Source organism: Fukomys damarensis, unplaced genomic scaffold (genome assembly GCF_012274545.1).
Source record: "Fukomys damarensis isolate Sample0158 unplaced genomic scaffold, DMR_v1.0_HiC HiC_scaffold_24, whole genome shotgun sequence".
Classification (NCBI taxonomy): domain Eukaryota; kingdom Metazoa; phylum Chordata; class Mammalia; order Rodentia; family Bathyergidae; genus Fukomys; species Fukomys damarensis.
This window is the reverse complement of record NW_022900936.1, coordinates 70401927-70416738: the sequence shown is the minus strand read 5'-3', so window position 1 is coordinate 70416738 and position 14812 is coordinate 70401927. Positions and strand designations below refer to the sequence as shown.

General features: G+C 53.1%; 1 protein-coding gene across 1 annotated transcript; it reads left to right on the top strand.

Moving 5' to 3' along the window:
- Positions 1-5: 5 nt before the first annotated feature.
- Oxtr (oxytocin receptor) lies at positions 6-14471 on the top strand (the record flags this gene model as incomplete). The annotated part of the gene is made up of 2 exons (XM_010619610.2): positions 6-888; positions 13853-14471. Coding segments are annotated over 2 exons (1131 nt in total), but the record flags the coding sequence as incomplete, so codon positions are not given.
- Positions 14472-14812: the final 341 nt, after the last annotated feature.

Genomic DNA, 14812 nt, shown 5'->3' with positions numbered 1-14812 from the left:
ACTCGGCTAACGCGAGCGCCGCGCCTCCGGGTCCCGGGCGCAACTGCACTGCCTGCCCGCCTCAGCGCAACGAGGCCCTGGCGCGCGTGGAGGTAGCGGTGCTGTGCCTCATCCTCTTCCTGGCGCTGAGTGGCAACGTGTGCGTGCTCCTGGCGCTGCGCACCACTCGCCACAAGCACTCGCGCCTCTTCTTCTTCATGAAGCACCTGAGCATCGCCGACTTGGTGGTGGCCGTGTTCCAGGTGCTGCCACAGCTGCTGTGGGACATCACCTTCCGCTTCTACGGGCCCGACCTGCTGTGCCGCCTGGTCAAGTACCTGCAGGTGGTGGGCATGTTCGCCTCCACCTACCTGCTGCTGCTCATGTCCCTGGACCGCTGCCTGGCCATCTGCCAGCCGCTGCGCTCACTGCGCCGCCGCACAGACCGCCTGGCCGTGCTTGCCACGTGGCTGGGTTGCCTGGTGGCCAGCGCGCCCCAGGTGCACATCTTCTCCCTGCGAGAGGTGGCGGACGGCGTCTTTGACTGCTGGGCTGTTTTCATCCAGCCCTGGGGGCCCAAGGCCTACATCACGTGGATCACACTGTCCATCTACATTGTGCCGGTCATTGTGCTGGCGGCCTGCTACAGCCTCATCAGCTTCAAGATCTGGCAGAACCTGCGACTGAAGACCGCAGCCGCGGCTGCAGCCCAGGGTCCCGAGTACTCCGACGCCGGCGGCTCAGGGCGAGCGGCGCTGGCGCGAGTCAGCAGCGTCAAGCTCATCTCTAAGGCCAAGATCCGCACCGTCAAGATGACCTTCATCATCGTGCTGGCCTTCATCGTGTGCTGGACGCCCTTCTTCTTTGTGCAGATGTGGAGTGTGTGGGACGCCAATGCGCCCAAGGAAGGTAGGTGGGGTGGGGCCCACAAGGAAAGAGCCAGGGGTCTGGGCTCCACCAGGGCTAAGCCGGCTCGAAGGTTGGCAGCATCGTTACTGGGCCTGTTGGCTTTGCTCAAGGAGCCTCCCTGAGCCTCCACTTTGTCTTCTCTAAAATGGCAGCAAGGCTTAGAGTTCCAGCCTCACTGGGCTGCGGGGGATGAAGGGAAGAACCCAAGTCAGTTGCTTGCCCTAGGCCATGCTGCTTAGGGAGCTCCTGGCTGTGGCTGTGGAGGAGGACACGGAGGCTCAGCTAGCCAGCCCAGGGAGTGGGCTTGCGGCCTGGGGCAGCTCCTACCTCGCCTGCCCTTTCAACTGGACATCTACTTTATGTGTAAGTTGCCCTGAACTGATGAGGTCAGGTCCAGTTGGACAGACTCAGGAGGCTGGCTGTTATCCAACCAAAGCTTGAGAAGGTGTCCACTGGGAGCCCCACTGCTTCCTGAACTCCCCTTTAGTGGAGATGGTGAGCTGCCTGTAGAGGTAGACAGGCGAATACCACTGTGGGCACTGGGCAGGCACAGGGCCGTGGTACCCAGAACAATGGAGATTTCGCTTGGAAGGAAGGGAAAGGAGAGAGGGCTTCATGGTTTCTGTATGGGGGCCTGGCAGGCCTTCGCTGGGGAGGCCTGGGGCTTGGGCTTTCCTCCTGCCCTTGCTAGCTGGGTATACTATGGGAGGGGTCCCTTTATTTCCCTGGATTCTCTGTGTCTCACTTAGAGGACGAGAGCATTTCAGGGTGCAGAGACCATCTTTCAGAAGATGTTCCAGCTTCTCTCTGAGCCTGCATTTGCTGGAAGGGCTTGAGGGGGATAGAGGCTGGCAGAGCCAGGAGCCCAGGGCTCAAGAGCCTGTGATTGGTGCTGGGCAGCTGCCCTCAAAGCACAACACCTCCAAAACCCCATACATTCCTGCTGATTCCAGTAGCTCATCTGGACAAAGATGACCAAGACTGTTAGAAGGAAATCCGTTACACATCCTGGACTGCAGGAAACTGACTCCTCAGGCTTGCCCGGAAGACCAACAGGCCAGCTCCTCAGACTCTGCCTCCAAATGTGCAGAAGTCCCGTGCCTGACTTTAATCTCTGCTTCTCCCCACGGCCTCACAGCATCTGTCCTGGGAAGCTGAAACCTTGGTCTGATAACTTTGCTTTGGTCCCTTCCAGAATCCACAGGTTTCTGGCTTTACTAAGCCCCCCTGGTTAGCACCATAGTGGCCAGGCCACTTGTCATCAGTGCACACAAGTGCTGTGGTGTTTAGGTTGAGGAAGCTGTGGGAACTCATCAAAGCTCAGCCTGACTCAGCATACAGCCCCTGGCAGCATGCTGGAGCCCAGAAATGGAAGGCACTTGTATTGGGTCATACAGCATTCAGAGAGAGCACAGTGGCTAGAGTGGGGGTTCCTACATCCAGCTTCTTATGAGGGGTGCATGATGAGGGAGGTAGAGAGAGAACAGGTGGCGAATGTACATCTGCAGGGCCTCAGGCCACACCCACTTCCTTGGCAGAATCCAAGGAGACCGGACCCCACTAGCTTCCCTCCCTCGTGTCCTTCCTCTCTTCCTTCTTTCCTGCCTTCCAGCCCTCCCACCCTTCCACCCTCCCACCCCATCTCTTTCTTTCACAGGTCTTACTGAGCTGCTTAGTTGCCCAGGATGGGCTTGAACTTTTGATCTTCCTGTCTCAGCCTCCCAGTGTCCTACAGGTGTAAAACTTAAAGTCTCACTTCTACTCCACGGAGCATGAACAGCCAAAAGGCCTCCACAATGCTGAGCTCTAAAGCTCGGCGAGGCTCCAGGAGCTTATTAGACAGCAAGAGTCACCCAGGAAGGAACACACCAGGCTAGTTGGCAAATAGAACTTTATTAGTCTGGCCAGACGGCACTCCCGGAGCCAAGTAGCTCAGAGAGGCAACTAGCTCAGAAACAGAGGCCATTTTATAAAGGGCTAAGCAGGGAGTTAACACTCAAAACTTACAGGAAGGGGACAAAGGCAAATGGTCAGTTGATCCGAGCTGGTGGTCATCAATCATGTACTCGACCGTTACGGACTAATGGTTAGCAGGTTGATTACCCATTGTTTTTATAGATTGTTGTGTTCAGAACATTCAGTTACAGGCAGACAAGGAGTGGAATGATTTACTTTGGGTCTCTATGCTTGTTACAATTTTTTCTCTAGTTTCCCAGCTACTCCAAGCAGTTACCTAGTAATTCACAATTAATCATTACTTATCCTATAAGGGGGAAACAACAGTCTCTGGGTCATTTGCTGGTCAACATGGAGTCGCTCTAGTTCGGTAAGGCTCTTACACAGGCACTGTAGGATTACAGGTATGCACCACGGTGTCTGGCTCAGACCCGAGTCTTAAGCCGCTCCAACACCAACTGCAGAGGAATTGAGACCACACCCAATACAGCCCACACTGGAACCCCAGGGTTTGGCCTTTCCTCCTGCCCTTACTAGCTAGGAGATACTTTTATTCCCCTTGACTTTAGGGCTTTGGCTTTAGGACAAGTATATATATTGCAGCATTCATTTCATTCAGCCGATATTCCAACTCTGCTCTTTCTTGGGTTCCCCCCATTTTTTGCAGTACTGAGGATTGAATTCAGGGCCTTCACACTGAGCTACATCCCCCTTTCTCTTCACCTCCTCCCGTTTTTTGAGACCAGGTCCCTACATCACCAAGTTGCTCAGGCTGGGCTTGAACTCTCAATCTTCCTGCTTCAGCCTCATAGGTGTGCAGGTGACTACAGGCCTGCACCCCCACCAGCCACTCTTCCCAGTTGTTTCACGGTCCTCCCTCCTTTACTTTGTACCCCTCCCGTTGTTCACACCATCCTCCCACGCACGCTCCTCTCTCATGTTCTCCTCTCTCAAGAAGAGAGTATTTGTAGTCTCCTCCAGCCAGCAGCTGGACAGTGTCCAGCCCTACTTTGGTGAGGCCGGTAGACAGCACCCGGGTGGTACACACAAGCCCTAGATGCCTCTCTGGCCATCAGAGAAGCCAGGCCTCGTGTGGCTAGGTGGGGTGTCTAGAGAGGAAAGGACAGGCTGGCATGTGGCTGGGGTCTGCCGCCTGGGCACACTGGTGGATGGTGGCGTAGCCCCGCCTTCTCAGAAGCCCTGGAACTGGAGGAAAAGCTTTGGAATAAAAGAAAAGGGGGGGGGGATGTCACTCACAATTTGCAGATACCATAACTTCACCTTTCAGCAGGAATAGTGCTCTTCCTTTTAGACCTGCTGACTTCCTGGGAATGATAAAATGCCCCAAGAGGGCTGGGGACCTCCACTGCACAGAAACTGAGGACCAAGGACCCAGCTGGCTACCAGGATGTGATGGAGCCGCAGGCCTCCTGTGCAGGGAAGAGCAGGACGCCGCGCCATACCTGGCCGGTGCTGGTGTTTGCTTTGCTGCTTTGCCCTGTGTGTCCCTGAGTATTTGCCTCACCCCACCCCAGCCTCAGCTTCTGCTGTGAATCACAGGGGCGCAAAGCCCACCTTGTGGGGCTGCTGTGAGGATGAAGGGGTGTCACCCGTGGCTCCCAGGGGCTGCATGCTCAGTGTCACTCCACCCATCCTACACTTCACAAGTTTTGCTAGCATTCATGGAACGGACTTGGAGAATCTCAGCGGTTTACTTGGACATGGATTTTTTTTCTCTGAGCCTGGATAGGGGTATAGGGGTGGAGATGGAGCCTCCTGGGCAGTAGGTGGTGTATCCAGGGCAGTCCTGGGGAGAAGCTGGTGGACAGTGTGTGCCTGGTGACTGGTATGGGGCTGGGCGTCTGCTAAGGGAGCGACCCATGCCTGTTTGGCACATCAGTGGGATGTGGGAGGAGGGGGCGGGAGCTAGGAGAGCTGTGGGGGTGAGAGCTTGACTAGGGACTTCACAATGGCTCTGACAATAGACCCAGTAGCCTGTGCCAGAAAGAGCACTCCATCCTGGGGGTGACCACACACGGCAGGTGCACTGGCCTAGGAAGGAGCTGGAGGGCACAGGAGTCCTGATTTTCAGGGCTTCCAATCTGCAGAATGAGCTTCCCAGCTCCGCCCTGTTCCTGGGGACCTGCAGTCTCTCCAGTGTGGCCCATCCTACCTTCCTTCCCGTAGATGCTGTGGCCATGCTGTGGAGTGGCAAGGGCATCTGGCAGGGTTTGGGCATCGGGAGTCCCTGCTGTGTGGAGTCAACAGTAGAGATGGATCACTGGATGGGCCTCAGCCTGGGGAAGGTTCTGCAGTGGAGAACTTGCCCTCCTGGGTGTAAATTGCAATTGGATGACCACTGATGGCAGCCTGGGCAAGCTGTCCTGAGTCCTCTCCTGTGCTTGGCTAATGTTAACCTTTTTCCTTGGGCTTTCTGCCCTGAGGCAACTTCAACCCCCGCCTCCCCCCAAAGGTTTAATAACAGAAGAAAAGAATTGGTCCCGTGAGGCTTTGCGGCCTGTTTTCCCATTTGGTGAATGGCTCAGTAGGTTGGGGGATGGAGGGCACCTTTCAGGTTAGGTTATGAAGTGGCTGGAGAAGACACTCAGCTGTGGCCTGAGCCATGGCTTGCTCCCTGGAGAGGCTGAATTGGGCTGGGGGTGAGGGGTGGGCCCTCCTGATGACCCCACCACCTTGCTGTGGCACCTGGCTGGAGCCAAGGAGACCCCACAAGTTCATTTCTAAGGGCTGGGGCTGAGTGGGCTGACCTGCACTCTACCAGACCCGAACACACATGAGGCCCAGGCTGCAAGAGCCCTCTGCCCCTGGGAGAGAGCACAGGGAGGGGGAAGTCTGCAGAGATGTGACCTGCTCCCCATCTGCAGGATTTGGGGCTTGTCACTCTTGTCTGAGCACTGGGTTAACACATTGCAACAGGATGAGACCTCCTGTCTGGAGTCAGAGTTGGGTGGGGGATGGTTAGATTCACTAATAACAACAGCCATCATTGCTGATGGCACCTGTGAGCAGGCCTGTGCGTGCCAGGGCCACCTCTGGCCTCACCCTAACAAAGCAAGGTTGGGATACCATGCCCATGCTGAGCTGAAGAAACTGAGGTGCAGAGAGGCAGGACCCGTGTGGGGCCAGCATTGAGTCTGGGTAGAGAAGGTGAGCCAGGGCTGACCGCCTGCCCTGCCCTGCCTTCCGTGTGCTTTGGCAAGGGCTGTCCACCCCTCTCCATGTCAGGCTCTCCTAGACGCCTGTTACAAAGCTGATTCCCAGGCCCCACCCCAGGAGAGAGCCCAGGACCCCCTTCTGGATGCATCCTCCTGACGCCTTAGAGGTGTGCATGTGTGGATAATCTGTGTGTGTCCTGAGTTTCACAGGATGTCCAGCAGTGTTGTGGCCTCTGCTGCAGGCTGGCACTTTCTCTTTGCCAGTAATAGCCACCAAAAACATCTCCAGATGTTGCCCAACATCTGCAAAGCAACCAAATTACCCCTGGTGGAGAACCAGCTTTAGACCCACTGGTGGGCCTGGCCTGAGCTCCTGCCCAAGTGTGCCCTCTTGTGACCTCTGCCTTGGGCTCGGGTGTGTCCTCAGCTAGGCTGTGACCCACCACTTCTCTCAGGCTTTGAGTCCATATTGGAGCTCCTCTGGCCATGGGGATGCCCCAGGGTCTTCCTCGGAGACCCATTGTTTGAAGCCCAAGTCCAACATGTGGACTGCTTTGTGGCACAACTGTAGGTGGCCCGTCATCTCTTGGCTGGTGAGATGGGTTACATCATGAACAGCTGGAGACAGCAGCCCCATGCAGTACCACTTTTCTAAAGCCCTCTGTGTTTCCCATTGTTTAGGGATTTTCTTCCTTCTCTAAACACAACTGCATTCGTACCATGCAGGGAATGAGGACCTCTGGAAGACTCTGTCCATACAGCCTCTGCTTTCCTCAGTCAGTCCTCCAGAAGGAAGAGTTTGCAAGGAGCACTCCCAGCCACTCATTCACCCTTCCATGGCCTGCACTGGCATGGAGACACATGGGGCAGTAAGGCCCAGGTCAGCTGCAGAGTTCTGAGTCTGCCCACAGACCCTGAAGGGGACACCCGGGTTTTCGGCTGACTGACATCAGGCCCTTGAGGGTTTGAAGTTTATCTAGATAGAGGAGCAGCGCTGACCCCTCCATTTTTTGGGTTAAGAATAGCCTGAGGCCAGATGGCCATGGTGGTGCAGGCCTGTAATCCCAGCACTTGGGAGGATGAGGCAGGAGGACCACTGAGTTTAAGGCCAGCTTGGAAGGCTAGACATAGGGAGACTCTCTCAAAAAATAAACAACCCTCCCCAAAAATAAACAAAAAACAAAAATCAACAACAACAAAAAACCCAAAAACAAAACCAAAATAACAACAAAAAAAGAACAGGCTTAGGCTGTAAACCCAGCACTCTGGGAGTCTAGGACAGGACTGTTGCAAGTTCAAGCCCAGCCTGGGTGACTGAGGTCCTATCTCAAAATAAAAAGAAGGCTGAGGATGTAGCTCAGTGCAAACAAAGGTGCTGGGTTCGATCCCCAGTGATGGAAAAAAAAAAGGAAACAGAATCAGTTTCAGTTGTGGGGAGGGTGGACTCTCCGCTGGCCCTGTCCTAAACTGGGACCGCCATGGCCCATGCCTCACACACGCCTCACACACGCCTCACTCTTTCTTCTTCTGCTCATTCTCCTTCTTTGTACTGACCTAGATGCCCGAGTGTGAGACTAATTTTCCAAGAGGGATTAGGTTTGAGTCTGGTCACCTTGCTCCAGCCCTGGCCCACAGCAGGAAAATTGTGTCTTTGCTTTTCCACCATGCAGTGGCAGTGGCTGATGTATCAAGACTTCCTGCCTGCTAATTTCATGCTTCAATTCAGTTTCTTATTGAACTCCTCCTATTTCCCTCCTCTGCTAGCAGCCAGGGACAGGGCTATAAATGGAACACAGTCCTTGGCCGGAGTATAACAAAAATAATGGCGATATGATGCGCTAGCCCAGTCACGGAAATACTTGTCAAGTAGTAGGGATGCCCTTGGGAGGAAACATTTGAAAAAGGATTTTGAAGGATGAGTAGGAGTTTGTGGTCAAAAGGCACATTCTGTGTTGAGACCGCTGGATGGTGACTTTACTACTGCCAGCTGGAAAGATGCCTCCCAAACTGTTTTGCACAAAGACCACTTGAGGACCTGCTTAAAATGCTGATCTGATGCAGCAGATCAGGACAGAGCCCTGGCAGCTGCTTTTTGGCAAGTACACATGAGGTCCACATGTCCAGGTGGCTGGCTCGCTGGGACAATGGGAGCAGCAGAGCTTTGACCCAGACCCATGACCACCTTTTACACATGTGACCCATCTTAGCTGCTTCACGAAGCACAGGGTCAGCCTGGTGCTTTGCAGGAAGGGTCTTTGGCTTTTTTCTTCATGATGCCATTGTGCCCAAGCTCAGCCCAGGAAGGCCAGCATTACCATTGATTTGGCCAGCACCATCATCAAAGCCCACAGGTGTGGCTTCTCCAACCCTGCAATGTATGGCAGGATCACACAGCGGTGACTTTTAGAAACATCAGCAGCCAAATTGTGCTCTTTCCCAAGAAGGCACCCTGTAGAATATAGTGGGACTCTATATAAGCATACATTTAAGACAAGTGTTTTAAAAAGACAGTCCAAAAAGCAGCTGACAGATGTCCCCTGAGCTCTGGAGGGTCCGGGCAAGGCCTTGTCCCCTGGGGCTGCTTTCTCTCAGGAGGGGCTCTTAGGAAGCTGCCAGACCGGATCTGGCCCCATTGAGGTCACGTCTGAGCTGTGCGCAAAATGTGTCCACAGTCTCAGGAGCAGCGCGGTCCAGAGAGGCTGTGGCCAGCTGCCGGTCAGCTGTCAGGACAACTTGGGCTGTCAGTGCTGGGCAGAGGGAGTGCCGGAAGTCTGCGAGCATGTCACTGGGCATGAGTAAAGCAGTTACGGGGCTGGAATGCTTGGCCTCTGCCCCACTCTGTGAATCACCGCGCTGAGAAGAAATGAAGGGTGGATCCCCCCGCAAGAGCAGAGCTCAGTGAACTGTCTGCTTGTGCTGCATGGCTGTGTCTGTCCACGGGGCTGCTTAGCCCCCAGGAGCCCCTTCTGAAGACCACCCTCACCCCGCCCTGCTCCTGCCTGCTGCCGGCAGAATACGTACTGCCTCTTGACTTCTCTCCTTCCCTCCTCAGAGTGGGGTGGGTCCCCTGAGGACAGGGGCTTGTGACTCCTCCACACCTGGGTGTGGACTTGGGGTTGGGTACAGGAGAGGTGTGATTGTCACATTAGGGGAGTGAGCAGGATGTGATTTTAGAGCTGCTCTTCCTCTTCCCTGCATGACCCTGAAATCCTGCACTTGCCCAGGTATAAGCTGTGGGCTTTCCTAGGTCACTGGCAGTGTGCTTTCCCCAAAGGGAACTGCCAAGGGCCATTGTTTTTTCCTGTCACATTGCCCAGTCCCAGGATTATTTTTCTTTAATTTAATGTTTGACAAGAACTAGAAGAAAAGGGGCCAAAGACAGTTTCTTTAATTGATCTATGATCAGAAGTCTCTGATCTTGGACTTTAATAAATGACCACAGTGATCATACCTCTGACCCAAAGCCTCACTGTTATCATGCCTCGAATGAACCCGTCATGAAGTCCTTTCATGTTATCTTTTCATTGTTTCCCATGTTTGCAGTGCCCTTGTGTGACCTCTAACCTGAAATAAGAAAATCAATGTTCAAAGAGCAGAAGCAGCCCAGAGGGTAACCTGGGAGGAGGAAGTTCAACCCCCAAGGCTTGCATGGGAGTCCTTGTTCTGCCCCCCGCCAAACTCTGAGGGGCCGAAGTCTGCTGGGCAGAGTCAGGTACTTCCAGGACCTCAGGCAGACAGCAGGAGACAGGGCATTCTTTTTTCATTTTGCGGGGCGGATACCGGAAATCTAACTCAGGACCTTGACCTTACCAGACAGGTGCTACGCTCTGAGCTACATTCCCCGTCCCCTATCAAGGGGAGTCTTATCCAGTGCTAGGCCATTATATGTGTCAGGACTCTTGACTTCCTGCGCCCAGATATCTCCTCTGCCCTCTCCAAAATAGCCCATCTTACAGTCTGTTTAGCCCTATCAGGAAGTCCCAGCTCTTGGGGAAGGGCAGATCTGCCTGAAGGCCACCCTGGGGGTGGTGCCATGCAGTCTTCCCTAGAGCCACACTGGACAGGCACCATGGTGTGGCAGTGAGGATTGAGAACCCCATCCGGTGGGTCCTGTGCTTATGCCCTCCCCTGGGTGAGGAGACCTCCACGTCCCACGACCTCAGCCCCGGGAGTGGCATCTGGGCTCCATTCTCAGTACTGAGCCTGGACTCATGATGGTAGTAGAATGACAGAGCTGAGCTACGCCGTTTGCCTTGAGCTGGAATCCTTACTCCGTAGTCTTGCAGCAGCTCTGTGAGAAGCTCTTATCATTCACAGGCAGAGGAACTGAGGCTGAGAGAGGTGAGGTGACTTTCCCAAGAGCACACAGCTGCCAAGTGGTAGAGCAGGCAGGATTCATACCCAGGCCTGCTAGAGCTCTGAGCTTGCCCTGTGACCCGCAGTCCTCGGTGTCCCTGCCCACCTGCTTTCTGACATCTGCCCCAACCACACTCATCTCAGTCAAGGGCGGGCTCACTTTTTCCGTAAAGGGCAGTGTTAGGCTTGTAAGGTCTAAGGCCTCAGCCAAAACTCCTCAGTTCTGCCTTCGTGGTGCAGAAGGCGGGTGAGCACGGCCAGGGCCATGGGCCGCGAGACTGTGAGAAGTGGGCTGGCGCATCTGGTGTGAGGGGGGAGATCAGATAGGAGGCACCGTGTTCCTCCCAGGTACTTGAATTTTTAAAGACCAGCACCAGGGAATGAACGGGAAAGCTTCATCTCATGTGGGGCCACATTTGCTTGGGGGATAAGGAAGTTGCCATCTGTCCCACAAATCACACCATGGGTGCCATTGCTCAGGCCACTGAGGTTTTGCTTGGGGACAGAGGACTCACTGGGACCAACCTGACACGTGAGAATGCTTACCTGGTTTTCAAAGGAATCGTTCATTGCTTTTTAGGTAGGGACACAGACTAAATTGCTGTGTGCCCTTGGGAAGGTCCCTCTCCTTCGGGGTTCCCTCTTTTCATCTATAAAAGTAAAGCTAAGATGGCTTCGGAATCCATGCTGCTCTGAGCAGTCTTCGACGGTGATTCTGAGGTCACTGACGCAGTTCCCTTGGCATCAGGAAACGCAGGGACAATATTCTCCATGTTTTGTTCTGCTGCAGCTCCTCTGCAATCCTATCCAGCTCCGTAGCTCTCAGAAAGGGCCCCATGTCCGGAAGTACAGAAAGCAGGGGGATGCGGAATCCAGCCCTAGGCTGCTCGGAAGCCATGAACGGCTCCCATGGCCAGAAGAGTAGCCTGGGCCGACACCCTCCTCCGCCTGGTTCCAAGCCATCTTTCTGGGGTCCCCATTGCCATCGCTTATAACCCGCAGTGCCCGGATGTTGGTGGAGATTCTCAGCTGTGGGCCTTTCCTCCGCTGCTCTCCCCTTCTGCAGCACCCGCCACAGCCCTGTGGTTTATTCTCAAGCACCTCTCTTCCCAGGATCATGTCTTTGGATGATGATGTTACTGCCAAATTTTAAAATAAAAATTCCGCAAGTGCCCTCCGCTAGCGAAGGGCCGCATTCCCGGAGCCTGGCCAGGCTGGTCGTTCACGCCTGTGGCCAGCAGGTGGGAGCAGAGGGGCCGGCTGTGGTCCACCGGGCTCCCACCCGGGCTGGCCACACAGGCTGACAGACTTGTGTGGCTGCCTGGGAATTCCTTAATTATTTACTTTTTGTTCTGTACTTTTTGCACGTAAGATTAAAAAGTGAGAAGATCCAAATGTAGAGGGTGAGGAGAACCGCTGACAAAGGTAAGACCACACAGGTTGAGCAACACTTTCTGAAGTGGGTGGATCCAGACATGTCTCAGACTTTGTGGGATATTCTTGGAGTATGTTCGTATACACAGTGAGATACCTTGGAGGAGAAACCCAAATCTAAACATGATACTCATTTGTGCTTCGTTTGCACCTTATGTACACAGTGTGAAGTTTTATCAATAGCGCTAATGCCATTGTGATTTGATTGTAACCTGTCGCTTGAGGTCAGGGATGGGACTTCTCAGCGGGAGCATCATTTCAGGGCTCTGAACTCTCTGATTTTGGAGCATTTGGGACTTTGTATTTTCACATTAGATGTACTTATCCTGTACCTTTTTATTATAGGTACAACTAGGAGCCTCTCCGAGTATGAACTTCATTCGTGATATTTTCTTCTATCTCTTCTATCCTTGTTTACCTGTATTCTTATCTTGTGGCTGATAGTTTACTTCCTAATGGTATTAAACATTTTGACTTTCATGTGCTGTTTCTCCTTCTCGTATGATTTTGAACCTATTCTTATTTTTAATTTTGTGGGTGATTTTTAATTTTCAAAAACATTTCACCAGAATTTCTAAACTGCATCTGTTCTTACCCATTCAAGTCAAAGCAAAATTTTTTGCAAAACCATTTGTTTTGCAAAATCACTTTTATAAAAACCAAAGAACTGAATAGTATTACTGGCTTTTTTCTTTTTCATTTCCTCTTTCTTGCTCTGTATTATTTTGGTTATAAAGATTAGATGCCCCTCCCTTGCTTTCAAAGAATTCTTATATTTGCAAGATTTTTGGTTTTGTCTGCTACAGCTTGCTTCCGTTTTCCCAACAGGTGCACGAATCAGTTAAAACAGTGTGTTCACCTGACCCCCCTTGTTACGACCAACTGCTGTGCCCACCCCCAGGGGATCTGATTGGGTGCTGCCAGGGTTGGGTCTGCGAATAACTTCAGCAAGCTCTCTGGAGTGGCCATGCTCTGGGGTCCCACTCTGAGAACCACCCAGACGTTGCTCACCACCCTCTTTCTCCATGGGTGCTCAGGGACTCTGTGGCGTGCATGTCTGTCATTATTACTCCAGCACCACCAGGTTCCTCCCTAGAATTACCTCTTGAATTCTGAAGTTGTTCGGGGTGGGGTGTAGAATTTCTTGGGAAAGTCACCTTACCTCTCTCAGAAAATATTGCAGATCTTAAAACAAATAGGTTTCCCCAGCCCCTTGCAGTTGTCTTTGCTCATAAGAATCTGGCTCTGCAGGGAGTTCTGGGTTCTGGGGTTTCCCTCATGGGCCTGACCTCCTTGTTGCCAGCAGGTGTCTCTTCAGATTTCTTTTTATTCCCTCTGCTTGAAAATACCTAAGATTAAGATTTTTTTTTTAAAAAAAAACTTCTCCTTGAAACTTCAGTCTGTAAAGGAAAAATGCCTGGGAGTTGATTTCTGATCAGATCATTAATTTTGTGGGGACCTCGATGTGCCCTCAGTTAAAAGCTTCTGCACATCTCCGCTGTCACTTTATCCCTGTGTGGCCCTGATGACTGTTGTGCTGGAGCTGTGTCCTTGAGGTTGGTCCCACAGATGCGCTGTCAGTTTCACATGTGAGTCTGTTCCCCAGGCCTCTGCTGGGCCCTTCCTTGTGCCTCTTCCCAGCATCGCCAGCGACCAGCTTCCACAGCATGTCTGTAGGGCCGGCCATGACGCACATGTGCCCATGTCATGGTGCCTCTTACTTCACTTCTGTGTTCTCCATGTACCCTAGGTGCCTGGCATGTTGTGATAGCAGCCACTGGATATTCCTGGTGAACGCAGAACTCGAATCCTTGTCACTGTCCACGTGGTTTGGCTCCTATCGTTATTCCCGATAAGAACGAGGAAACCGAAGCTTCCTGGGGAGCTAGAGTACCAACCAGGGCTGCAGGTCTGGCCTCTGCTCCTTGGCAGCATGTAGACCATGACCACCAGGCACTGTGATGGATGCTGCCTGGCTGGGGGGCTGTGGGCAATGGGTAAACCTTGGTGCTGGTAACACCTGCTCATCTCTCCCACTGCAGCCTCCGCCTTCATCATCGCCATGCTGCTGGCAAGCCTCAACAGCTGCTGCAACCCCTGGATCTACATGCTCTTTACTGGCCACCTCTTCCATGAACTCGTGCAGCGCTTCCTCTGCTGCTCCCCCAGCTTCTTGAAGGGCAGCCGTTCGAGAGAGACAAGTGTCAGCAAAAAGAGCAACTCGTCCACCTTTGCCTTGAGCCAGCGCAGCTCCAGCCAGAGGAGCTGCTCCCAGCCATCCACAGTGTGACCCCAGGCCGGGCAGCTGCCTGCTGAGCTCACAGTGCTGCATGGACAGTCTGCCCTTGTGTCCTTTACGTGTGTGTAAGGTACTCTTATTTGTGTTCCTCTGCACCTTGGGGTAGCTCTAGTGCCATGGGGGATTCTGACATGGGGCAGAAGATGATGGGGTTACTCAGCCATCAGACAAACCCCCGTGTTTCCTGGGTTCCCCATGTCCTGCTACCCTAACCCTACTGCTGCTCTGGGCACTGCCTGGGTTCTTCTTCCCCTAGACTGTACTTTCACTCAGTATCTTTTTACTTCTGTACCATAGAACCTTGTGAAAGAAGCAGATATAAGATCAGTGACTGATTTGGGCCAGGGATTTAGCTCAGTGGTTCCGCTGCTTGCCTTGCAAACACAAGGACTGGAGTTCGATCCCTGGTACAAAAAAAAAAAAAAAAAAAAAAAAAAAGATGAACGACTGAGTGAGTCAGGGAGCTGGGGCTCTGGGCATGGGGTGAGAAGTGGGAATGGAGCTTCAGAAGGTGCTATATCCTTCTCACCTCATGCAGTGTGCTTTGCCTATAGAGTCCCTGGGAACCGGCTTGTCAGAAGGTGATCCTAGGTCAGGGAATTGTCTGGTAAAACTACCTGGCACAGGAGGCCACTGAGAGCACTGGCTGAAGATGTGAGAAGGTAATGTTTGATAAACATTTGAGAAAGAAAAAGAGATAAAT